This window comes from Canis aureus, chromosome 3 (assembly GCF_053574225.1).
Source record: "Canis aureus isolate CA01 chromosome 3, VMU_Caureus_v.1.0, whole genome shotgun sequence".
NCBI classification, from domain to species: domain Eukaryota; kingdom Metazoa; phylum Chordata; class Mammalia; order Carnivora; family Canidae; genus Canis; species Canis aureus.
The window spans coordinates 11,726,204-11,750,884 of NC_135613.1; the positions used below are offsets into that span (position 1 = coordinate 11,726,204).

The following is a 24,681-nucleotide window of genomic DNA, read 5'->3' on the forward strand; positions in this document are numbered from 1 at the left end:
GCGCAGCCAGAGCACCACCGAGCAGGAGCACCGCGGCTGCTAGAGAGGCTCCGCCCGGGCCGGTGACGCACTTCCGGCTGCGCCGCGGCGCGGCGGGCGGCGGGCGGCGGGGGTGAGTGCGGGGCTGCCCGAGGCGGGGGCGGTGCCCTGGCGGGCGGCGGTGGCTGCCGTGGCTGCGGCGGTGGCTGCCGCTCGGGCTTCGGGGGCCGGGGAGGGCGGGGGTCCGTGTCTGTCCCGTGTGCCCGCCTCGGGCTTGATGACCGAATACGTTCCCTCGCGTGGGAGGCGAGGCGTGGATTGCTGTCCCAGCCGCCGAGCCCCGCGCCGCGTCTGTTCGGGGATGTGCGGAGCAGCCAGGGGTGGAACATCAGGGGTGAAGCGCATTGTGGCGCCCTGAGGCGTTTGACGTGTCGACGTCGTGCGGGGCTCCCACTACAGGCATTTCTCGTCCGGACTGTGTGTTTCCGACTCCTGACAGGCTCAGTGGGAGCACAGAACAAGCAGAGCCCAGCCCAGTCACCCCGGAGCAGAAGCGGCCCGGCTTCTGGAGGGCACTGTGTCTGGAGCGGGCAGTTCAAAGGTAACTTGGCCCTAGGCTCGGGCCGGTGGGGTGACGATGACCCGGGGATGATTTCAACATTGTAATCGGTGGTTTGCTCGATCCTGGAATACACGTAAAATAGTTCCGGAATCGCTCGTTCAATACCATCACGAAAATTATACTACACTAAAATCATAAAATAGTAATGAAAACATGAAATATATATGAATATATTATTTATTAAACATTCATATTTATATTTGCCTCTCTCTGTGTCTCTCATGAATAAATAATCTTTTAAAAAATGATAGGCCTATTTATTTATTTATGTATTTTCAATGTATTTGTAGGTTGTTTCTAGTTTTTTGCTCTTCAGAGACTGTTAATAATTTTGTACATATTTTCTACATATGAGGGTTTCTCTAGAGCATAAATTTTCAAATGTAAGCATGAATATTGAATTTTATCAACTGCCTTTGGCATCTGTTGGGATGGAGAGTGTGTTTATCTTTCTTTGATTTATTCATGTGGAAAATTATACTAACCTGTATCCTAATATGAAGCTTTCTTGCATTCACAGGATGATCCTTTTTAGTCATGGTATGTCACTTTAATGAACTACTGGGGTCTATTCCTTTATATTAGTAATTTTTCTGTCAGTATTAATAAATGAGACTGGTCTGTGGTTTTTGTATCAGTGTTGTGCTGGCATCATGAAAAGGACCGGGAAACTTATTTTGCTGTTTTCTCCTACGGTTTCAGTAGTGTTAGAATTACTCATGTCTTAAACACTCGAAAAGATTTGTCCATGATAACCTGTGGGCTCACCGTTTTGTGTGAGTCTGCTCTTTGCTGGCTCAGTTTAATTAGGTAAAAGTAGTCATGGATTACAGAGAAATATCTATGTAATAAAATTAGTAGAGTTGATTTATTAGATTCAAATAGAATTATATGTTCTTCTATTATAGAGTAAGTTTTTTTTGTAAGCATTCACACTTTAGCTAAAACAAAAAAAAGCCCTCAAAAATCCGTAAAGCAGAGGTAAATAGATCAGGCTATTTAAACACATGCAATAAAGCCAGAAATTATGAGCAGGGAAGAAATTAGCAACAAACTATCCTAAACAATTCTGTGATCAGAGATAAAACACAGGTGCTGATAGTCTACAAAATGTAATTAATATCATTAAAACATGAAATATTTTTTAAAAACTCTGGCATGTGGCTAATAGTGTATTCAGAGGGAAAATTTATGGCCTTATAAATTTTTTTTAAGATTTAGTTATTTATTTAGTTATTTATGAGAGAGAGAGAGAGAGAGGTGCAGAGACACAGGAGGAGGGAGAAGCAGGCTCCATGCAGGGAGCCTGACGCAGGACTCGATCCCAGGACTCCAGGAACACGCCCCGGGCCAAAGGCAGGCGCTAAACCGCTGAGTCACCCAGGGATCCCGGCCTTATAAATTTTAATTGCTAGGTAGGAAAGAATGAAAATAAATGAATAAATCATGCAACCTCATGAAGGTAGAAAAAAGCCTTTTGCATAGTCTAGCTTCCTCCAAAAGCAGAACATAGGACAGAGGTTTATGTGCTGGCGGTGCACTTGGGAATGTATTCCAAGGGCAGAGTGAAAGACAAGGAGAGTGAAACAGGAGGGAGAGCCAATACGAGGTTGTACTGTCAGGCTGGCCTGTCTACAGGCAAGACTAGTGCTCAGTCTTGTAGGATCTTTGAGGAGCCTTGGAATTTCATGTAGGAGACTGAAGGGGAAAATTTTTATCCCTTGACCTCTGTCTCCTGTTGGTCATAGGTGGCCTCACAGACATTAACTCTTCTCTGCTTTTTAGACCTAGCAGGTGTCCCACACAGGACACCAGAGAAGCCCCAGGGGAGGAGCCAGCCCCATGTGGTAGATCCTTGAGGACACTTTGGTAGATTGTACCGGTGCAAAGCTGGTCAAAGCCTCTGGCACTGGACTAAGACCAGAGGATTTGGAGCGGAACAGAAGGTGTACTTCTCACAGAGGTATAGCTCTCACAGAGCTAAAGAAACAAAGCAGAACTTAATGAACCACAAGGAAATAGAAAAGAGTAGTGTTGTAAATAAATAGAAAAATTTGCACTTTAAAAATAAAAGAAAACAACATTCAAATAGACAAACCATCGTTCAACTTAACTTTGAGTCTGCTCAGACCACCAGATCAGAATACCATAGACTGCATGCCTCAACCAACAAAATTTATTTCTCACAGTTCTGGAGGAGCCCAAGTTTAAAGGTGCCAGTCAATTTGGTTCTTGGTTCCCTGGGTTGCAGATGACTGCCTTTTCACTTTGTCTTCATGTGGTAAAAAAGAACTCTAGTGTCTCTTCCTCTCTTTTATAAGGGGGCACCAGCCTTATCAGAGTAGGGCCCCACCCTTATGGCTTTGTTTACCTCATTACCTCCTCACAGGTCCTAGATCCCAAACGTAGTCATATTGGAGGATAGGATTTCAACATATGAATTGGGGGGGATGGGGGGTGCATTCCATCCATAATATTAACAAAGGGGAAAGAGTCTAGAAAACACATATATTCAAAAGAAGTGGGAAAAGCAAAGTAGCTCCAGATTCAGAGGAATTGGAAAGAATCATGAACCAGTGTTTTTCACAACTCTGCACTCAAGTTGAAATCCTAGAAGACATAGATATTTTAGGAAAACATTTTCTTTTTTTTTTTTTTTAAGATTTTATTTATTCATGAGAGACACACAGAGAGAGGCAGAGACATAGGCAGAGGAAGATGCAGGCTCCCTGCGAGGAGCCTGATGTGAGACTTGATCCCGGGACTCCGGGGTCACCACCTGAGCTGAAGGCAGACACTCAACTGCTTTGCCTCCCAGGCATCCCAGAAAAACACATGTTTTCAAGACTAACTTTGGGAGCAGTATAAACCCAAAAATAACAAGTCCATGTGTTTTGAATACAGCGAACACGGGGTGCTGGGTCATGGGACCCTAGATGATCTAGTGATCCCTTCTCTCAGGGAGCTGAGGCCCTGGCTTCTGCACTATCAGAAGGCTGGAGAACATGAGGAGACAGCCTGGGACCTCAAAGGTAAGCCTGGGCTGTGTGGGAGGCTGGCTTCCCAAGGTCTCTACAGACAGGGCAGTAGAGGACACTCTGCTGTGTGAGGGAGCAGGCAGGAGGTAGGGGAACGGCTCCTCCAGCTCCATGGGGCCTGACTCGGGCCTCTGTCCTGGCCTGGCTTCTGCCAGCCTGGCTTCTCTTGCAGAGTAATTAAGGATGATACTTGTTTAGAGAAAAACAAGTAAGTCCAAGATCTTGGTAATGATCTATTTCTTGAGCTGAATTGTTGCTATGTAGGTCTTTGGTTTATTATGCTTTAGGCTCTGGAAACATTTTATGTGTGTCAGAATTGTGAAATCCTAGGGTTCCGGGCAGTGAGCATCACTGTCATGGCTGGGAGGGGTCCTGGGCACCAAGCCAGTGAACAGATCACCCCCTTCTTCCTGTGGCAGCTCCCACTGGACTCCTATCTGGACACTGGCTGCCTGTGTCTCAAATCTTCTGTGAGGGAGTGTGTTGTTCCTCCTGGGATGGGGCTTGCCTCACACTTGCCTCTCTCTTTTTCCTCAGCTCCAGCCCTTCTCTGAGAGGGAGAGCAGGTGATAGCAGCCATGCTTCTGACAGTCTGGCCCCAGGTGAGCTGTGGGTCCTTCAGCTCTTCCTCTGAACAGTTTCAAATTGAAGAAAATTGGGAAGGGAAGCTGGTGAGCTTCGTGGTGGAAGCTGGAGGGGCCCTCCTCACTTCCGCCTGGAACTTGTGGGAAGAGCAGTGAAGTGAAGGGATGGAAGCAGCAGGAGAGCATCCCTGAAGGCAGGAGTGAAATGTTCTGTACAACAAGGTTCTTTGCTTCTCTGGTGAACAGGGAACATTAAAGCTGCCCATGGAGGATACTCCATGCATGGATGTGAATCTCCATTCACATGGAGGACAGCAGAAGATTAGGGTGCTCAGGGACCGGGGTGTAGGTGAAGAGGAGTAGTAGTAGGACTAGCTCATCACAAAGGGTGGCTGTGCCTCTAATTTGGTGGGGGTTGGGGAATTGAGAGTAGGATCTGGAGAGGGAAAAAGACAGGAAGTCCAATGGAACAGGATGTCTCATTTTGTCCTGGAGAGGCTTTCAGGGCTTGGGATCGGGGCTCAAATTTTAGATCTCTCATAAGAGATCTGGACCCTCTCCCCACCCCAAGAAAAATAAACATGCAAACCAAATTTTCCATACAATTTCAGGGACTTCATGGACACCCTGAAGCACATCCATGGACCTCCATGGATTACAGGTTGGGAATAATCAGTCCCAGTAGCATCGTTTGAGGCTTGCTGTGCTGCAGGCACCATACAAAGCACTTGCATGGATTGTTCAGTCCAGACACCTGGCCTCTGAAATAGGTGCTGTGTTGTGCCCATTCTGCCACAAAAGACGCGAAGGTATAGGGGAGTAGAGTGCCTTGCCCAAGGTCACACAACCAGTGTTTCATTCTTAATTGCTCATCCCTGTGATGTGTGCAACCAGTGACGTTAATGTGGTCAGAATTGCGATGGCTTTGTAGGGAATAATTTTTAGAGATGATTCTAAAGGAAGATGACCACTCCAGAAAGAATTCCATTGGTCCAAGTGATGTGGGCTTCATCAAGGAAAGTAGTTGTTAAAAAAAAAAAAGAATCCAATTCAACTAATGCTTAACATAAAAATCTTTAGGATGTAGAGTCAAAGGATTGGGGGTTAGCGTATGGGAAAAGGAGGGATCAGGAACAATCCTTAGGGTTCTGGCTGAGGTTTCCTGCACAGATGGTAGGGGGGTGTTTGAATTCAGGAGGAGGCACCAGCTTACCAGGGTAATGGTAGTGGCAGTAGCAGTGAAGGCATTTAATATTGTTCAGAGAAGTTCCTTGGTCACAGTTGGGTGACTTGCAGACTCATCCAGAGGTTGGACTGGAATTGTTGATGGGTGGAGGTCAGGAGAAGGAAGCAAGACAGAACCTGGCAGAGAGGAATGAGAGCATATCCCTGCCAGTGGGTCCCTAAGGTTGTTACAGAAGACTGAGGTGGGCAGAGAGAGTGACCAGAGGCTGCAGCCGCCCAAAAGGGAGGCATCAATCCTGATGCAGAGCCTGTGTTGAGCACATGGTGTTGTGATGCAAAGAGGAACAGCTGGAAGGGTGGCCGAGTAGCTGGCCAATGGGAAGGCTAATCTGCCCTCTTTCCCAAACCTTCTTGGAGAAACAGTGAGTTCTTGGGTAAAGTTGGAAAGGATGAGAGACATAAATGGGAGAGGATGACAGAAAATGTTGGATTTTCAGTGAGATGCATCTGGAAGCAGAATGGGCTGCTGCCCTCTGCCCCAGCCAGTCTGGGCAGTGCTGAGCTGCTGGAGGTGCTAAAGTAACCACACAGCCCTTTGAAGCAGGGGCAGTGACAGGAGTCAGGTGACAGATGGGGGCTGGACAAGATGGAGGCCATAGCTGTTCTCTGGGGTGGCTAGAGGTTTATAGGTGAGGGGGCAGGATGGAGGAGCCGTCTCAAGGGGGAATGCTGGTGGCTTGGTCCTGAGCTGCATCTGCCACTGAGGATGTGGTTTTACTGAAAGAATGGAGTTACTTTGGGGGAACTTGATTATGGGAATTGTTTTTTTAGGATGTCTTTTATAAATGTAAAATACGGCATGAGGTTTCCCTGCCGTGAGAGAAGTCAGATACTCTCCATTGTTTACTTTCCAGGTGCTATTTCTCTAACCTTTCCCCTTGTTATTAATTTTGTACTATTGGCGAGCTCCCTCCCCAAGCCCTTATACTACCCTCTGCCCCTCACTTAGGGCCTGAGCCATGGAATTGGCCCTAGGGCAGCAGGAACCTGTTGTTTCAGAAGTCGGTGACCTTCGAGGACGTGGCTGTGTACTTCACCCAGACGGAATGGGATGGCCTGTCCCCTGCACAGAGGGCCCTGTACAGGGACGTGATGCTGGAGAATTATGGGAATGTGGCCTCCTTGGGTAAGGCCTCTCTCCCCCTGGGACCCGGACTCTGCCAGTTGGGGTTTCCTGGCTTATAGCCCCCTAACAGGTTGGAGGTAGGGTCTCTGGTAATCCTTTACTGAGTGGGAACCCCAGAGGCTGAGATTCCTAATACCCCTTGTGTCAAGGGTTGCTGGGAAGGGTGAACTTCAAGACCTTTTGGGGCCAGTATAGGACTTTGCTGGGGACTGGTATGCACTCTTTATCCATCCTCTAGAAGTTGTGGTTTGGACACCGAGGAAAAAAGAAACTTACTGCTGCACACACAGTATTATCTTCAGGTTCACCTTTACCCAACCTGCATATCTTGAGGTCTTCTGGGCCCAAGTCTGGGCCATTCCCAACTCTCACACTTCAGGCACCTTCCAAACACATATACCTTCCAAACCCCCGTCTTTCCACTTAACCCCCCACCCCCTCAGTTTCCCATAGTCTTTAGGCATGGGATCCCCTAGTGCTCTTATTTTGCCTTCCCGTTGCCAAGGACAGCCTGAGGAGATGCTTAAAACTCCTCTGTGGGAGATTATTCACCTGTCTCTCCTATTTCTTTTCCCCTTAACAGGATTTTCGCTTCTCAAACCTGCTGTGATCTCACAACTGGAGGGAGCAGGTGAGCTGGAAGGCCCATCTCCGCTGGCAGCTGGAACAGAAATAGGCCCCCAGGGCCTCTGGACTGGTAAGGGACACACAGGCTGTTTTTTACAGGGGAGAGTTTAACTCTTTAAGAAGTCAACTTTAGCATATAAGCATGCCGTATTTATGAGCCAGCTGTACACAGTAAAATTTAAATAAATGATGATTTATAGAGATAGGTATAGTTGAGATTTGACTATTTTTGTAGTTTGCTGTTTCTAATTCTAAGAACAGATCTTTTTTCAAATGCTTCATTCTAATTCATCCCAGTCCTAATTTTGGGATTCTACCTTTTTCAGATGAAATGAATGAATGTGGTGTTTTGGGGTCCTTGCTACTTCCTAAGCATTGTATAGTTAATGTAATAGATGGAGAATTAACAGGTTTTTTTATACAGAAAGGGAGAATAGCCTGGCAGTTAAAAGTATAGTCTTTGGAGTAGACTTCCCTGAGCTCCAGTCCCAACTACTATTCCTAATTATATGACTTCCTAGTTGTGACTTTGAGCAGGTCAGTTATTTGAGTTCTCCAAGGTTCAGTGTTTTTATCTCTGAAAATGGAATAATAAAGTGATAGAATAGTGCTGGTCTTGTGGGTTGAGGATTATATGAGATAATACATATTAAATGTCTAACTTACTGTGTATGCTCAGTGAAGTATTAGTTTTTATTTTTATTTATTTTTTATTTTTTTTGAGGAGACAACTGTATATAGTAAGATGTAGGAAATAAGGCAGAAAGGAGAAAGTGCTCTCAATTCAGTGCTTCTCAAATGATGTGCAAATGAATCACTGGGGTGTCATGCAGATATATATATTGTCATTTAGTAAGTCTGGCATAGAGCCAAGATTCTGCAATTCTATTAATTCTCAGGTTCTGCCAATGTTTCTGGTTCCCAGACCATACTTGAAGTAGCAAGCTTCTTGTTGGCTTAAGCAGAGTAGTTGCCAGATGATTTTCCATTTACTTCCTGCATTTGTGGTCCATAGATTGTCGTGTATCCTTTCAGTGAATCCTCCTTCTTAAAAAGATAGTTTCAGTGGATTTTTGTTCCTTGTGGTCATTCAACCAGATGATCCCTGACTAAGGAGGACATGTTTGCAAATTGAAAAGTTTAAGGGAAAAGAGATGATGTTGTGGACCTCAAAGGAGTCTGGATTTAAGGGATCCCTGGGTGGCTCAGCGGTTTAGTGCCTGCCTTTGGCCCAGGGCATGAGCCTGGAGTCCCAGGATTGAGTCCCACATTAGGCCCCCTGCATGGAGCCTGCTTCTTCCTCTGCCTGTGTCTCTGCTTCTCTCTCTCTCTCTCTCTCTCTCGAATAAATAAATAAATAAAATCTTTAAAAAAAAAAAAAGGAGTCTGGATTTTATTCCATAAGCAGCAGATAATCCTGAAGTCTTTAAAGTTTTCAAATAACCCATCATGATCTTAGCTAAGAATGAAAACATTAATTGGTGTTTGTAGGTTAACTGAAGTGAGGAATCAAATGGCTTTTAGGCAGACAGAAGGGGAAAGTAGGTAAAGGGCACAAGGCCCACATCAGCAGAGTTGACTCTCTTAAAAAACTGGGACGCTTGGGTGGCTCAGCAGTTAAGCATCTGTCTTCTGGCTCGGGGCGTGATCCTAGAGTCCTGGGATCAAGTCCCACATCGGGCTCCCTGCATGGAGCCTGCTGCCTGCTTCTCCCTCTGCCTGTATCTCTGCCATTCTCTCTCTCTGTCTCTCATGAATAAGTAAATAAAATCTTAAAAAAAAAAAAAAAAAAACTTTTAGAAGGCCCACACAGTGACTTCTATTTAAATCTCATTTGCTGAAACTGTCTTATGCCCCCCCACCACTGCAAGAGAGGGTGGAAAAATATAGTTTTTATCTGTAGTTTTTATTGCTACCTCAAAAAAATTGGAGGATATACTAGTAAGGATGAAAGGGAGATTGGATATTGGTTAAGTAACTGGTAGCATCTGCCACATTGTAGGATTTGGTAAATTGAAGGTCACTAGTACAGAAAAATTGTCAAAGCATATTTTAAGTGACCCACATAAGAAGTACATATTTTATTTTATTTTATTTTAAAGATTTTATCCATTTATTCATGAGAGACACACACACACACAGAGGCAGAGACACAGGCAGAGAGAGAAGCAGGCTCCATGCAGGGAGCCCAATATGGGACCTGATCCCGGGCCCCCAGGACTATGCCCTGGGCCAAAGGCAGGCACCAAACCGCCGAGCCATCGAGGGATCCCCAGAAGTACATATTTTAATCAATATGAAAAATCTTCACCCTCAGTAAAACCAATGAAATATAAATTAAAACAGAGATGTTTCACCTAACATATTGACATAGGCTGGGTCCAAGGACCCAAGGGGGGTCCTGCAGGACCCACCATGAGGGTCCTTGGCTTTGAACAGGATAGAAATCAAATATGAGCCAGGAGGAAGTGAGAGAGGAGTTTATTGAATAGCATAAATGATAGAGTATAGCAGGTGGAGTGTCTGGGAGCCTCAGAAAGGAAAAGAAAGTGAATATCTCATTTGTTCGGGGTCTTCGGTTTTTATTGAGGATTAGAGTCCGGTGTACATGTCCTCTTCAGGCACCCAGGAACTGGTCAGAATAAAGACAAGTGTTCAGGTGTCCTCCATAAAGCATTTATTCCCTGGAGTCAGGAGGTTTGGATATTAAGATGTCTAGAGTCAATGGTCTAGAAAATGTATATGACGGCCTTGCTTGGTCATTCCTTAGATGTTATCACCTGTGCTGGAAGACGCCGAAAACTCCTTAACCTCTTGACCCTTATAAGAAAAACAGATATCATTTATACTATAAGACATACACAAGGCAGCAGTACAGGTCCTAGCAAGAACAGAAGCAGGAAAATAAGCAAAAAGCAGTTTTTCATGGAGTTCCTTCAGTTTCCCTAGTTCATACTAGAACAATAAATCAAACTGGAATAGACTTTTGGAGATGAATGTGGATCAGTAGTCTTTCTAGAAAATACTTCTCAAGGGCCTTTTAAAAGTTTGTCCTTGATAGTCTGGATATTCCTTCTTAGAGTATCCTAATAAAGTAATCAGATACAGACAAAGATGTACATGCACAAGAGTTGATCATAATTTTATATAATAAAATGTGGGAATTCAGTATACAGAGAATTGGTTAAAATAAAATACCTCTGCAGGATGGAGTGCTATTTAGCAATTTACAAAATATTTTTACAGAATATCTAAAGATACTGGAAAATTGTCATTATTAATGTTAAGAAAGAAAAATATTTTCAATTTTGAAAACATTTTTAGGGGCACCTGGGTGGATCAGTCAGTTAAGTGTCTGCCTTCGGCTCCAGTCATGATCCCAAGGGTCCTGGGGCCAAGTCCCACATTGGGTTCCCTGTTCCTTGGGGAGCCTGCTTCTCCCTCTCTCTCTCTCTCAGATAAATAAGTAAAATCTTTCAAAATTTTTTTAGAAAACTGGGAGGAAAATGATTGGGGGAGGAGATACATCAGAAGATTAGATGTGGTTGTTAGATGGTTGTATTTCACGTAACTTGAATTTTCTTTGCACGTTTCTGATATTGGGTAAAGACCAACCAGTGTTTTGAAAATGCTTGCTAGGGAAATTCAGGTCATTTGGGTCTCTTCAGGCGATTTACTACATGTGGTTGAGGAGAGATGGGAGAAGAAAAATAGAGGCAGCATTTTGAGGGCAATTTTGAGAAATTTGGGACCAGATACCTAACTCCCTACTGGGACTATAAGGATTCCAGAAAGAATGTTAGAGATGGGGCACCTGGGTGGCTCAGTTGGTTAAGTGTCTTCTTTGGCTCAGGTCATGATCTCAGGATCCTGGGATTGGGCTCCCTGCTCAGTGGGAAGCCTCCTTCTGCCTCTCCCTCTGCCTCTCCCCCTGCTTGTGTGCTTTCTCTCTCTGTCAAATGAATTGATTAAATCTTAAAAACAACAACAACAACAACAACAACAACAAAACATTAGGGACTGATGACTTTCAGGATTGAGGGAAGAGGAAGAAGGAAAGGCAAGGAGAATGCAGCAGTGTTCTGGAGGGTTGGGAAGAGATGGATTGAAGAGATCAAGAGAGCCTAAAGTCTCCTTCTCTAAGCAGAGAAAAAAGAAGGTGAAGGAGAAATTTTGGAAAGCCAAGAGTTTAAGTTCCAAGAAAAGCAAGGTCTCTCCCTTTCACCTCCTGGTGCTGCAAACTCTTGCCATCTTCAGTGTTGCTACATATTGTTGGATCCTGTACTTTTTCCTTCTTGAGCAGTTTCCATTTATATCAACAAGGGACTTAGGGACACAAGGATAGCTGAGACGAAACTGCTGAGTATATTAAGGTGTGGTGTGATAGGAAGAATGCTCATCTGGTGGATAAAACCTAGGATTTTCTTCCATTGCTGTCACATTTAACCATTTTGTTTTGGTTATTTGCATAGAGGTTGGTAACCTTTATAAATCATTCATGCTCAGAACTATACAGAAAGTGTATAAAGCATATTGTAGAAAAAAGTCTCCCAAATTTCCTGTACCAATTTGCTCAGTTTCTTGTGTATTCTTCCAGTTTTCTAGCCATACACATACAAATATATAAGTATATAATGGCCTATTTTATTTTTCCTTTATACAGCTGAATCTACCTTACATCCATTTCTCTGCTTGCTTTTCCATTTAACAGTGTATCATGGACATCTTTTCGTGTCAGCATATATGGATTTCTTTTCTTTTCTTTCTTTTCTCTCTCTCTCTCTCTTTTTTTTTTTTTTTTTTTTTTTTTTTTTTTTTTTTACCAGCTACATATTATTCCACCTTATGGATGAACCTTAGATTCTTTGGCCGAGTTTGGCAATTTTCAAGAGACCTTTGGTTAAATACGATTCTTTATTCTTTTGACCACAGTTCTTTTCTTTTTTCTAACATGGTTCTTACATGACCTTTTTCTGTTTTCTTTTTTTTTTATAGTAGATATTGATATCCAGACTGACAATAATTTGACAAAGGAAATGTATGAAGAAAAACATAGTACATCATTTGAACTTCAGAGGGACTTTTCCCAGGAAACAGACTTTTCAGAACCTTGTATTCTAGAGAAACAGCAGGAAGTCCATTTAGTTGGAAGCATGAAGAAAGAAAACAGCAGTGTCATTGACGGAACAGTGAAAGATGACACCAGCTCCATAGAGGAGTGTTTCTTTAGTCAGAGTTCAAAGTTGGATCAATGTCACACCGTCACCCCTAAAGAACAGCCCCCTGAACATATAGCACTGGAGAGAGCCTTCAGCTTTGACACAAAACTTCTTCAGCATGAAATAATTAATTCTGGGGAAAGACCTTTTAAATGTGAAGAATTAGTGGAAACCTTCAGGTGTAACTCTCAGCATCAAGATGGCTACACTGGGGAGAAGTCCTATCAGTGTAAGGAGTGTGGCAAAGTCTTTAGCATTAACGCAAAATTAATTTGGCATCAAAGACTTCATAGTGGGGAGAAACCTTTCAAATGTGTGGAATGTGGGAAAAGCTTCAGTTACAGTTCCCATTATATCACACATCAGACAATCCACAGTGGGGAGAAGCCCTATCAGTGTAAGGTGTGTGGGAAAGCTTTCAGTGTTAACGGGAGTCTAAGTCGGCATCAGAGAATCCATACAGGAGAGAAGCCCTATCAGTGCAAGGAATGTGGAAACGGCTTCAGCTGCAGTTCTGCATACATCACACATCAGAGAGTCCACACTGGAGAGAAGCCTTATGAATGCAATGACTGTGGGAAAGCTTTCAATGTTAATGCAAAATTAATTCAACATCAAAGAATCCACACTGGAGAGAAACCTTATGAGTGTAATGAATGTGGGAAAGGCTTCAGGTGCAGCTCCCAGCTGCGGCAGCATCAGAGCATCCACACCGGGGAGAAGCCCTATCAGTGTAAAGAGTGCGGGAAAGCCTTTAGTAATAATGCAAAACTCATTCAGCATCAAAGAATCCACACAGGTGAGAAACCCTATGAGTGTACCGAATGTGGGAAAGCCTTTAGTGTCAAAGGGAAGTTAATCCAGCACCAGAGAATCCACACGGGTGAGAAACCTTATGAATGTAACGAATGTGGGAAAGCTTTCAGGTGTAATTCCCAGCTACGGCAGCATCTGAGAATCCACACTGGGGAGAAGCCCTATGAGTGTAATGAGTGTGGAAAGGCCTTCAATGTTAATGCAAAATTAATGCAGCATCAGAGGATTCACACTGGGGAGAAACCTTTTGAATGTAAGGAGTGTGGGAAATGCTTTACTTCTAAAAGAAACCTACTTGATCATCACCGAATCCATACTGGAGAAAAGCCTTATCAATGTAAGGAATGTGGGAAAGCCTTCAGTATCAATGCCAAACTAACTAGGCATCAGAGAATACATACTGGGGAGAAACCTTTCAAATGTATGGAATGTGAAAAAGCATTTAGCTGTAGTTCTGACTACATTGTACATCAGAGGATCCATACTGGAGAGAAACCCTTTCAATGTAAGGAGTGTGGAAAAGCCTTCCATGTTAATGCCCATTTAATTCGGCATCAGAGAAGCCACACTGGGGAGAAACCCTTTAGATGTGTGGAGTGTGGCAAAGGGTTTAGCTATAGTTCTGACTGCATTATACATCAGACTGTCCATACTTGGAAGAAACCCTACTTGTGTAATGTGTGTGGGAAAGCCTTCAGGTTTACCTTCCAACTTAGTCAGCATCAGAGTGTCCATAGTGAAGGCAAATCCTAATGAGAAGGATATTTCTTAGAAAACTCTCAAGGTTAATGAAATGGATCAAGTTTCATCAGATTCACCCTGCTGGGAAACTCTGAGGGAAATGAATATGGCATTTTCCATCTTTAAGAATCAAGAATGATGACTGGTTAAAAAGTAACATCTAAAAATAAATAGCTTGTCTTATACCAACAACAAGTTAGAAAATATGATGAAAGATCCCATTCCCAATAGCATCAAGAAAAAATGGATCTCCTAGGTATAAACTTAATTTTTACACAGGATCTATACGGAGAAAGAAACCTCCACACTGGGAGCCACTAAAGGAAAAGTATATGGGGAAAAGAAAGAAACCTTGTTCTTGGATAGGATAATTCATGAAGATAGTCAATTTACCTAAATTTACTTCCCTTTCACTTTTGACGCCAAGCATGCATCACTTTTGTAAAGAGGATAAATAATAAAGATTTCCTTAGAAAGAAAAGATGAGTAAACTTTTTATTTTCATGGAAGGGAGATAACCTTTCTTAAGCATCATATGAAAGCTAGAAACCAACCATAAGGGAAAATACCAATACAGTGACTTTTCAAAATTACATATTTATGTTCTTAACAATCCCAAATGAAGTTTGGGACACAAAAAGTGGAAATACCTTTGTAAGATTTATGATATAGATATTTAACATGTAAAGATAGGTCTTACAATCAAGAGAAAGATATGTAATCTAATAGACCCCTCCCCAAATGACATTAACAGGCAGTTTTTAAAAAAATATCAAGATGACTAATAAAGTAAGAGATGTTCAGTCTCAGTCCTCTAAGGAGTGAAAAGGAAACCTGCACACAGTCATACACAGGGAGCCTTCAGACCTCTCTTCCACAGACCATCCCATAAACACACCCATAATCATACACAGACACATACAATGTACCCTATGTACACAGAGGCTGTACGCCCCACCCCCATAGGCCACTGACACTTGGTTCTGCATGTTCTGTAGCTTGAGCAGACATTGTTGGCTAAGGATGCTGTCTTGTGTATTTCAAAAGAACCATTCCTGTTAGAAAGCCAATGATGTGCTGTAGGACCTCAGCAGAGCGTCATCCTGGGGATGCCACTGTGTGGAAGTCCCACTGCTCTCTGCCCCCAGGCTTCTGGGAGCTGAGCATGAGTAGAGTCCAGACCCTGGAGCTCCCAGAACACAGGAAGGAGCACGGGCTTTCTTCCCCCTATCTGACCCTACTCCTCTGGGCAGTTCCAGAGGATACCCTAAGACCAAAGTGCCCCAGGTCATGGTGTCCAAGTCCTTAATTTACTTAAGAAACAGGCCCAAAGAGGGATGGCACTACCTCTGGTCCCACAGCAAATCAGTGCTAATGTGATCTTTTACCCAGGTGGGAAGGGTACAGCACTCCCCAAGTCATCCTGGTTCATGAGCAGCCACTAGCTGGGTCTCCACAGTCCTGGCTCCTGGCAGGGTCTGGCAGTTTCTGTGCCATGGCAAGACCAAGGCAGGGATTCTAGGAGGGTCAAGAGCCACCTACTGTCTGGGATCTGCTACCGGTGTCCTGTGTGACCACAATCTCTCTGGGTCTCAGGCTCTTGTCAGTGCAGGGTGGGGGCTGGTCCCGGAACTCCAGGCCCTTCCCACCAGATGGTTCCTGAGGATTTTCTCTCTCTAGGTTTATTACTGTCCAGGACAGGTCCTCTGTTCGGATCCCGAGGACAAGAGGAAGAAGAAAGATACCTGCAGAGCCTCATGAAGTCACATGGCTCCATCATCCCAGTAGTCCTACCATCTTGTATCCTCAGTGCTCATTACTCCAGCGCAGAGCTGCTTGGGTCCAGTGGAAGCCTTACCAGGAACAAAGGAGCCACGGCACCAGAGACTTCTGTTCCCTCACAAAAGCTCTTCTATTTTTCTGAACTGGAGCTGTGGGTCTGGAAGGGCCAGGATTAAATAGTCTTTCTCCCTTAGCCCAGTTAGCACACCCTTCCGGCCCAGCCTGTCACACTGGAAGGGCCCTCAGAGAACATCTGGTCCTGTCCCATCCAGGTAAGGAGGCAATTGGCCTGTCCAGGTCAGCGGTAAATGTGGCTGCCCACAGGCACCCAGCAGGTCAGGGGACAGCCTGGGGAGAAAGGCCGAAGCAGGACGAGGCTCCAGTGTCATCTGGGGGGCCAAGAGGCCCAGCACAGCTACCCCTGGGCTGGCATCCCCCTCCTCCTGACACTAGGGCTAGGGGTTGTGAGAAGAGGCCTCTGGACCCAGTCTGCCTCTGCGGACCCCAGAGTCGGCAGACCACAGCCCCACTGTGTGCTACCCTGTCTCTTCATAGGGACCTGAGGACACCCCCTCCCACAGGCCCAGGTCGACCGTGCTGGGGAAGCCGAGATGAGGCGAACCGTGGCCTCCCCGCGTCCCTAGTCCTCGGGCTGAGAGCTCCCTACAGTCCCTTCCCCCAGCTCAGGCGGGGACGCCGCACAGACCACGTGGTCCCCAGCAAATCCAGCACGTCCCAGGGCTCCCGGGGCTCCAGCCCTGGGGCCGAGCCCGCTCTGCTGGGCCCGGGCTCCTGCGCCGGGCCTCGGGCTGCCGGTGACCCGAGCCTCCCTGCTGCTCCAGCGCTGCCTGCTCCTTGCGGCGCGGGCCCGGTGGCTCCGGTGATCAGCCGCGCCGGCTCCCGGAACCCCCGCGCTGCCCGGCCCGTTTCCTGCAGCCCGCCACGGTAAGGGGCAGTTGGGCCACCCGCCCTTGGCCCGCATGCTCCCGGGGTGGGGACCCGAGGCTCCGGATCCCGGGCGCCCGGGCCGCGGCGCCGCGTGGGGGGCAGCTGGCAGCCGTCTGCGGCCGCCTCAGTCCCGGCGGCTGGGCGCGCGCTCCCGCCCCCGCGCCCCGTCAGCCTCGGTGCGAGGAGGGCAGGGGCGTCGGGCCTGTGCGCGCCGGGGCCGCGACCTGCTCCTGGGCGCGAGAAGCCATTAGCAGCCGCCGGCCGCCCGCCTCGGCGCCCTGCTGCCCCCGGCGGCCGCGTCCCTCCCTGCAGGGCGCGGGAAGCCCAGGCCCGCCGCCGTGGGGGCCGCCGCGGGGGGCTCCCCCCCCCCGGCCTTGAGCCCGGGCTGCCCCTTGAGCACACGGCAGCCGCGGTGGGGGTGGGGTGCACGCGGGCCGGGGACCCCTAGAACGCTGCGCCAGCGCCCTGCAGACCTTCCAGGTGGCCCTCGGCCGACGTCCCCCCGCCCCCGCAAGTCTGAGGCGCCGCCTGGAAGCCCGAGGGGGCGCCCGGTGAAGCCCGCGAGGAGGGGCCGGTTGCCCGCGGGCCCGGGGCCGGAGGGCGGGGTGTGGCCCAAAGATGCCTCGGCAGGTAAGGGGCGTCGAGGGCGGAAGCGGGACCGCGTTCCAGAGAACCGGAGCGTTCTGCAGCGGGGCCGCGGCTGAGGTGGCTGAGGGGAGGCACCCCGGGGAGGGAGCCGCCTCCGCAGCCGCGCTCGCCCGGGAGGGGCTCGCAGGAGCGGCCGGTCAGCCCCGCGGGCAGCGGGCGGCGAGCAGCGGCGCGGGCACCAGGTGGGCACCAGGTGGGCGGGGCGGGGGCCTAGCCCGGGCCGTGCCCCTGCCCCTGCCCCCGCCCCCGCCCCCCGCCGGCTCTCCCGCCTCCGCCCAGCCCCCTCGCCGCCCCGCGGTCGCCTCAGCCCCAGGCCCCGGCCGCGACCTCCACCAGCTGCCAGCGCTCCCCGCGGGTTGTTTTCCCACAGCGTCGGGGGCGGGGGCTCCCTGGGCGAGGCGGCCCTGGCTCCCTAGCTCCAGGCCAGCGGGCCCTGTTACTGAATCAAGAAGTGTTTGGTGCCGCGGCTTAGACGGCTTACCCACTCACAGCGACGTCGGACGTCAGGTGAATTCCCGGGGAGGCCCTAGTGCCGAGAGAGCAGGAATTCCCGGGCTCGGGGAGCCACCGAGGAGCACAACCTCCGCGCACCGCGCCGGGCCTCGGAGCGCAAACGTCTCAGCGCTTGATTGCGCTCCCAGCGCCCACCGGAGGGCGCTCCGCCCCCCAGAGAAAGCTCTGGACGCCGACGACTGAGGTCCAGGTCTGAGAGTTCGGCTCCGGCCTCGGGGTTTGCCCACCGGGTACCGCTGCGTCCGCCCGCTCCTGCCCGCCCCAAGCTGCCACTGGGGGGGCCAAGGTGTCCCGGGGCAGGTAGGGCCACCCGGCGGCTGGCGGGCTCTTCTCCTGGGGAGCAAAGGTTACGAAAACCACCAGCTAAACTGCCCGGTGTTTGCTGGATGAAGAAGGAAAAATGCTGTGGGAACTCGCGAGGCCTCTCACTCGCGACAGGATGACAGTTTTTCTTTCTTTATTGTGGTAAAATACCCATAAAATTGACCACTTTAACTATTTCAAAGTGTATGATTCGGTTACATTAAGTACATTCACAGTGTTGTGTGCCCATCACCACTCTCTAGTTGCAGATCACTCCAAAAGGAGACCCCATTAAGGAATCACTCCCCCCCCCCCCCCCAGCCCCTGGCAACCACCAGTCTGCTCTCTGTCTCTAGGGCTTTGCCGGTTCTGGATATTTCCCGTAAGTGGAACTTTGCGTCTGGCTTCTTTCACTCAGTGTAATGTTCTCAAGGCTCATCCATGTTGTTGCATGAATCAGTACTTCATCCCTTTTTATTGGCGACTAATGGTCATGGTGTGCATAGACCACATTTCGTTTGTCCATCCGTTGATGACGCTTGGGTTGTTTGTACCTTTTGGCTGTTGTGAATAATGCTTACTATGAACATTGGTGTGCAAAAATCTGTCGGAGGCTCTCTTTTCAGTTCTCTCAGGTGTATACCTGGGAGTGGAATTGCGAGGTTAGGTGGTAATTCTGTGTTTAACTTTTGAAGGAACTGCCAAGCTGTTTTCCACAGGGGCCGCACTATTTTGCATTCCCACCAACAGTGCCCAAGCATCCCAGCGTCTCCACATCCTCACCAACATTTATTATTTGCTGTAAATTTTTGTTGTTATATCCATCCTGTGAAGTGGAATATCATTGTGGATTTGACTTCTATTTCCCTGATAACTACTGATGTTGAGCATCTTTTAACTGGTCTTTAGACTCCGGTCTTGCCCCCATCTATCCACTCAAGAGTAGGCTGAGTCCTTTCAAAACACAAGTCTGATCCTGTCTCCCCCAGCTCAGAACCCCTCGGGGGCTCCCCCACCTACTCTCCCTAGACTAGAACACACCTTCCTACCTTTCTGGCCCCCACAACACACTCTCTGTGCTCCAGGCCCTAGAAGCTTCTCCCAGTTGTTAAAATACACTAATCCAAACCTTTGTACCTGCTATTCTCTCTACCCAGAACATTCTCCTGTGCTCTTCTCCACCCCACTTCCCCCCAGAATACCTTTCATCCTTCATGTTGCAGACCTCACTGACCCTTCATGACCTTTCACATCTGGTGTGTCCCCCTTCCCTGTGCTCCCCTGTCACACCCTCCCTAACTCCATCCTGTCACTTTCCATTCTGATTTGTAATTCACAGCTCAACTATCAGTGTCACCCCAAAGACTGAAATCCAAAAGGGTCAAGGCCAGATTTGTAGGCTCAGCCCTGTGTCCTCAGAGCCCAGGGCAGCAGGGGTGCAATAAACCTGTGCTCACTGGCCACTTGGAGGGAAAGATAATGGGTGAGTGGGTGGGTACACAGTATTTGATTGAGGTCCTGGATCCAGTCTGCTAACTCCACCTGGAAGTTCTAACACCCTGGTTCACACATCTTTGGTCTTACCTGATGGCCACCAGCCCGGGTACAGTCTAGGCTCAAGATGGGTGCCACCATCCACAGGCACAGTTGAGAGACAATAGAGCGAAACTGTCTTTTCTCCATCTAGGTTATAAATTCCTTTTGTGGTCATTTCCCTTTTCTATCTTAAACTAAATTCCGGGATCCCTGGGTGGCGCAGTGGTTTAGCGCCTGCCTTTGGCCCAGGGTGCGATCCTGGAGACCCGGGATCGAATCCCACGTCGGGCTCCTGGTGCATGGAGCCTGCTTCTCCCTCTGCCTATGTCTCTGCCTCTCTCTCTCTCTCTCTCTCTCTCTCTGTGTGTGTGTGTGTGTGTGACTATCATAAATAAATTAATTAATTAAAAAAAATAAAATAAAATAAATTCCTTCTGTGCCCTTGACCTTCCTTTGTCACTCTGGTCCCTCCATCCTCAGCCTCTTGAATGTTCCCACCTGCTTCCCTCTACCCTCTCACAAACACAATGGTCCTGTTTCCCTCTCTGCAGAACCCTCTACTTGAGTGGTTTCCAACCTTAGCTCACACTGGAACCACAGTGGGAACTCTGAAAAATCCTGACACCCAGGCCACAGTCCTACTGATAGTAATGGAGAGGGCACAGGTCCTTGAGCACCGATAAACACCCAGGTTACTTTAACTTGCCTCTAAGTTTGAGAACCACTGTTCTTGACACTGCACCCCTCAGAGCTGCCCCGTTTCTTCTTTTGTTCATGTCTCAGTTGAGTACCCTGTTATAACCCCCCACATAACCCCCACTTATGTTCTTCCCAGTGTCTGACAACTCAAATCTTAGCATTTCCAGTGTCTGGCCAAAGAATGCGCAGGAAGCATCCTCTCCAGGCTGTTGAAGCCAAATGGCCACCTGTTCCTGGCATCCTCCATCTCTCTGCAGCCTGGAAGAGGGCCATGTGGGATTGTGTGGACCTGGCGTCAAATCCTAACTCCAGCCCTTTGTTGCTGTATGAGGTTACTTGAGCAAGTTACTTAAGCTCTCTGAATCTCATTTTCTGTAAACGTAACTTACCTGCTGGAGCAGCTGAAAATGGACACCGATAACCCAGAAATGCACATCTAGTGAATGCCCTGCAATGAATGTAGCTGATTGTGATCCAGACCCTATGCGCCTTCCGGCAAATCTCTTCTCCATGGGCTGCCTCCCTGCACAAGGGTCTTCCCATTGGCCTCTCTCACCTCTTTTTCTTTCCTTTTCCTCAGACCCCTTAGAGTTGCTCACCCTTACTTGAAAGCATTTACTTGAAACCTGGTCTTGTCAAAGCCCTATTAACCTTTGGGTCTGACTTCAGCTTTAGGAAGGAATTCATAAAAAATAAAAAAATTTAAAAAAAAAAAGGAATTTATCTTGCCCTCTCCATTTTACCAGACATTTTACCAGACATAATACCAGACATTATCTGGAAGGCCACAGGCAGAGAAAACTGAGGCACCGGCTGGCAACTTGTGAGAGCTCATGGTGCCTGGAAGTGGCAGGCCTGGGCTTCAAATCAGGACAGTTTGACAGAAGGGTTGGGCTCCTCACTGCAGGGCTGGTGGCCTCCCATTGAGAAACCTAGGCTTGTGGCCTGGATCCTCTGTGTTCCCTGCAACTCTTTCTAGATATTGCCAAACTCCTAAACTTTATACATTTAGATGTGGAAGGTAAAATAGAGAACCTTCTAGAATAAAACAAAGGGGCATATCATCATGATACTGAGGGCAGCAAATATTTCCTAAATATGACTCCAAAAAAAAAAAAAGTTAACCTTAGAAGGTTAGATAAGCTGTACTGAATTAAAATTAAGAACTATGGGACGCTTGGGTGGCTCAGTAGTTGAGCATCTGCCTTTGGCTCAGGGGGTGATCCTGGAGTTCCAGCATCAAGTCCCACATTGGGCTCCTGCATGGAGCCTACTTCTCCCTCTGCCTATGTCTCTGCCTCTCTCTCTGTGTGTCTTTCATGAATAAATAAAAAAATCTTAAAAAAAAATTAAGAACTTCTTTTCATCTAGACACCATTAAGAGAGCTAAAAGGCCAGCCACAAACTGGCAGTGCACACGTTCTGCCAAAGGATTCATAGGCAGAATACAGAAAGAACCCCTATTATTCACTACAGCTCCCTCACAAACATATTTTAAAAAATTATGTAGGCCTAGCTTTGGACCCAGCTCTTCCACCTGTTCAGTGAGATCTCCATGAAGTTCTGACTCCCTAAATTAATTCTTGTATTTCCAAAGTGGGGATAAAATCCATGTTTCACTGTTGTGTTTCCTGTGAGAATCAGAAAAGGGATAATTCACCAAAAATGGATCATGGGTCAGCTGGGGAATTCTATCAATACTCCTCTGTCCCTCCCTCTCAGGTTGGAGCTCCCCAAGGACTTGGGCCAGGTCTTAACCTGATGGCTAGCAATGTGCCCGGAGTACATGGGAGTATAAATGTGATACATGGGTGGACGAGGAACAGCATTCCTGGATGAGGGAACAGCATGAGGGGAGCGAGGGTGGAAAGGTGCAGTCAAGCTCTTTGGGGGGTCAGGTTAAGGTATTATCAGGGGAAAAGTGAGACCAGGCTGGGCCCAGAAGGGGATGATGGATCTTAAATACCGAGCCAAAGATAATACCAGACATTATCTGGAAGGCCACAGGCAACCATAAAAGTTTTACGGATGAGGGGTGCATAAATGATGGGAAAAGAGAGAAAGGGAGAGACAGAGAGCTTTGGAGATTAGAGGTCAGAGATAGTAAAAGATTTCTCTGGATGCAGTGGCCATTTGAGGACTGATGCTTCCAAAGAAGGGAGCAAGGAACCAGAGTAGAAGTGAGAGTGTGTTCAGTGGGACGGGTGGGCCAGAGGCCCGGGGTGCGTGGAGGGGAAGAGCAAAAGGGGATGCGGTTCACTGCCCCTTCACTCCTGCAGAAGGACCACCAGACACAGGGGTTCGCAGTGGTTCTCAAATGTGGCACCCTGGAAGTTGTTAGAAATACCATCTGGGTCCCCACCCCATTCCTACAGATTCAGTCTCTGGGGTGGGCCTTGCTCTCCAGATTCTGATGAATACTCAAATTTAAGAGCTGCCAGATGAGACAGGCCTCCGTGGCGATCCGTTTCAGAGACTCTGATGAAAGATGAACGATCACAGAGCCAGGCTCAGTCGGGGCCCCAGAGGAGGACTAGTGCCCCACCTCCCGTCATAACCCTAAGGGGATGCACCTGGAGATAAGCACCCGCACGGGCTCTTGGGGACAGCCTAACCAGCTCTCCGTCTCTGCGCCAACACTGGCTCTTGCGGGCGGCCTGAACCCGATCCAGAGACTTACCCCCTAAAACTTTGTTGCTCCATCTAGCCTCCTGCCAGGACTTCCCTCGGCAGACCCCTGTCCCATCCCTCTTCCAAGGATTGGGGGGCTAATTGGAAATGGCAGGTTGAGGCCATGCCTGGGAAGATACTTAATGCAGGTTCTGACCCAGAGCTTGATTATCAATTAGGCTAAGGTTTAAAAATAGCAGACCTGCAGGGGAGTGGGGCAGTGCCTGGGCGCTGGGTGTGGGAGGGAGGGTCCCGGCACCGGCACCGGCACCGGCACCGGCACCGATTAGGTCTCAGTTCTGCTTCCCCTTCTCTGGGGGTTTGACCTTCTGCCTTCAGGGTGAGTTTCCTGCTGTGGGCGGGGGGGTGGGGGGGATCGGTGACCGGATGGACGCCCAGCACTAGCATTTTGTATTGAAACTTGCATAGAATTCCCTGGGAGGGGAGGGGAGTGGTCTCTGCATTCCCAGCTCTGGGGATAGACCAGAGTGGGATTCAGTCATATGGACCCTTCCTTCTGCTCTTTCTAGAAAGTCTTGTCTTACTCTTAGGGTGAAATCCTCTTCATCTGTGAAATTCTGACTAAATGGCCTCACTGCCTTTAAGCTTTACCCAAGGGCAGCTTGCTGGTCCCTCCCTGCCCATCCTTGTCACACTGGTGGGTGTGTGCTGTGAGCTTCCACCCACTTAAAGGAACCTGATGCAAGTCAGGGTGAATTTGTTAAATTATTTAAACAAGTAACTAAGCATCACAAGGACCCCAAATTATCATTTGGCGGAAGATAAGAAAGTGGATTTGGTGGAGAAAAACATTCAAGGTCTGACAACTTTAAATTTAGGTTCAAAGAGCTACACAGGTACAAAAATTCTCCTGAGTTGGGCAGAGGCAAATCTTCCTCTAGTTCTTGTCGCTATGTCAATTTGCACTCCCAAAGGCCACTACTCTTCCTAATTTCTTATGTGCATACAAATTTATGCAAAGATAGGTTCAGATTGCCATCCTTCTTTTACACCGAAGCTGCATATTATGCACTTTGTCTGAACCTTGGATCCACCACTCCCCTCATTAACACACCTAGAAAATTTCCTGGTCCTTGCAGATGTGTCCTTATTATCGTTAACAGTTGTGTAGTATTCCACATTATGCACGTACTGTACTGTAACATGTCACTAGTCCCTTCCTGTGGCTATGGGACTTGTCTATATTATCTGCTGTCACAGCACTTCAGCTGGGACATCATTTTGCCTATATTTAAGTGTTAAGTCAGAGGGCAACTGCATCTGTGCCTACAGTGAGTGTGTCTTCCCTCTTCTCACAGGGAGGTAGGGAAGGTGACTGTTCAGAGCCAGACTCGGGTTAGGGGGTGGGGGAATAACAGGGATTTGAACCTTTCTCCTGTGTTTTTTAGTTATCTGTTCTCCTGAGCTTCAGTTTTTAAAATCTGTAAAATGCAGCTCACGCAGTAATCCGGGTGAAATGGGATCAACTACGTATAAAGTGTTTGGTTCTCGGCCATATGCAGAGTGAGACCTGAGTGTCCAGAGTAGCAGAGTCTGGCCATACAACAGTTCCCCAGGCCTGCTC

The 24,681-nt window shown here is 47.8% G+C and overlaps 2 protein-coding genes and 1 long non-coding RNA gene across 17 annotated transcripts in view; 2 read left to right on the plus strand and 1 right to left on the minus strand.

Moving 5' to 3' along the window:
* On the plus strand, positions 1-14,478 carry ZNF23 (zinc finger protein 23). Of its 11 annotated transcripts, none has more exons than XM_077889674.1 (7): positions 1-112; positions 439-580; positions 3,563-3,633; positions 4,177-4,310; positions 6,468-6,594; positions 7,178-7,291; positions 12,217-14,478. In XM_077889674.1, the coding sequence occupies exons 4-7, from the start codon at positions 4,218-4,220 to the stop codon at positions 14,007-14,009; spliced, it is 2,127 nt and encodes a 708-aa protein (XP_077745800.1). In that variant the 5' UTR covers positions 1-112; positions 439-580; positions 3,563-3,633; positions 4,177-4,217; the 3' UTR covers positions 14,010-14,478. The 11 variants fall into 11 exon arrangements, with proteins under 11 accessions (XP_077745800.1, XP_077745809.1, XP_077745825.1 ...); XM_077889683.1 differs by having other exon boundaries at positions 58-112; positions 479-580; XM_077889699.1 differs by having other exon boundaries at positions 67-112; positions 479-580; positions 3,506-3,633.
* LOC144308913 (uncharacterized) lies at positions 9,687-18,013 on the minus strand. The gene is made up of 4 exons (XR_013375139.1): positions 17,857-18,013; positions 15,743-15,936; positions 11,036-11,173; positions 9,687-10,041 (listed from the first exon to the last, which is right to left on the minus strand). It is a non-coding gene; the product is annotated as an uncharacterized LOC144308913 (long non-coding RNA).
* TLE7 (TLE family member 7) overlaps positions 16,461-24,681 on the plus strand; it is a 12,863-nt gene continuing 4,642 nt past the window's right edge. The window contains exon 1 of one of the 5 annotated variants that reach the window (XM_077889869.1): positions 16,461-16,724. The gene's annotated coding sequence lies outside the window, so the exon portion shown is untranslated. Of the gene's footprint in view, positions 16,725-17,155; positions 17,358-17,732; positions 18,079-24,681 lie in introns of those variants that run through there. The other 4 variants (XM_077889878.1, XM_077889873.1, XM_077889875.1 and 1 more) reach the window with 4 other exon arrangements.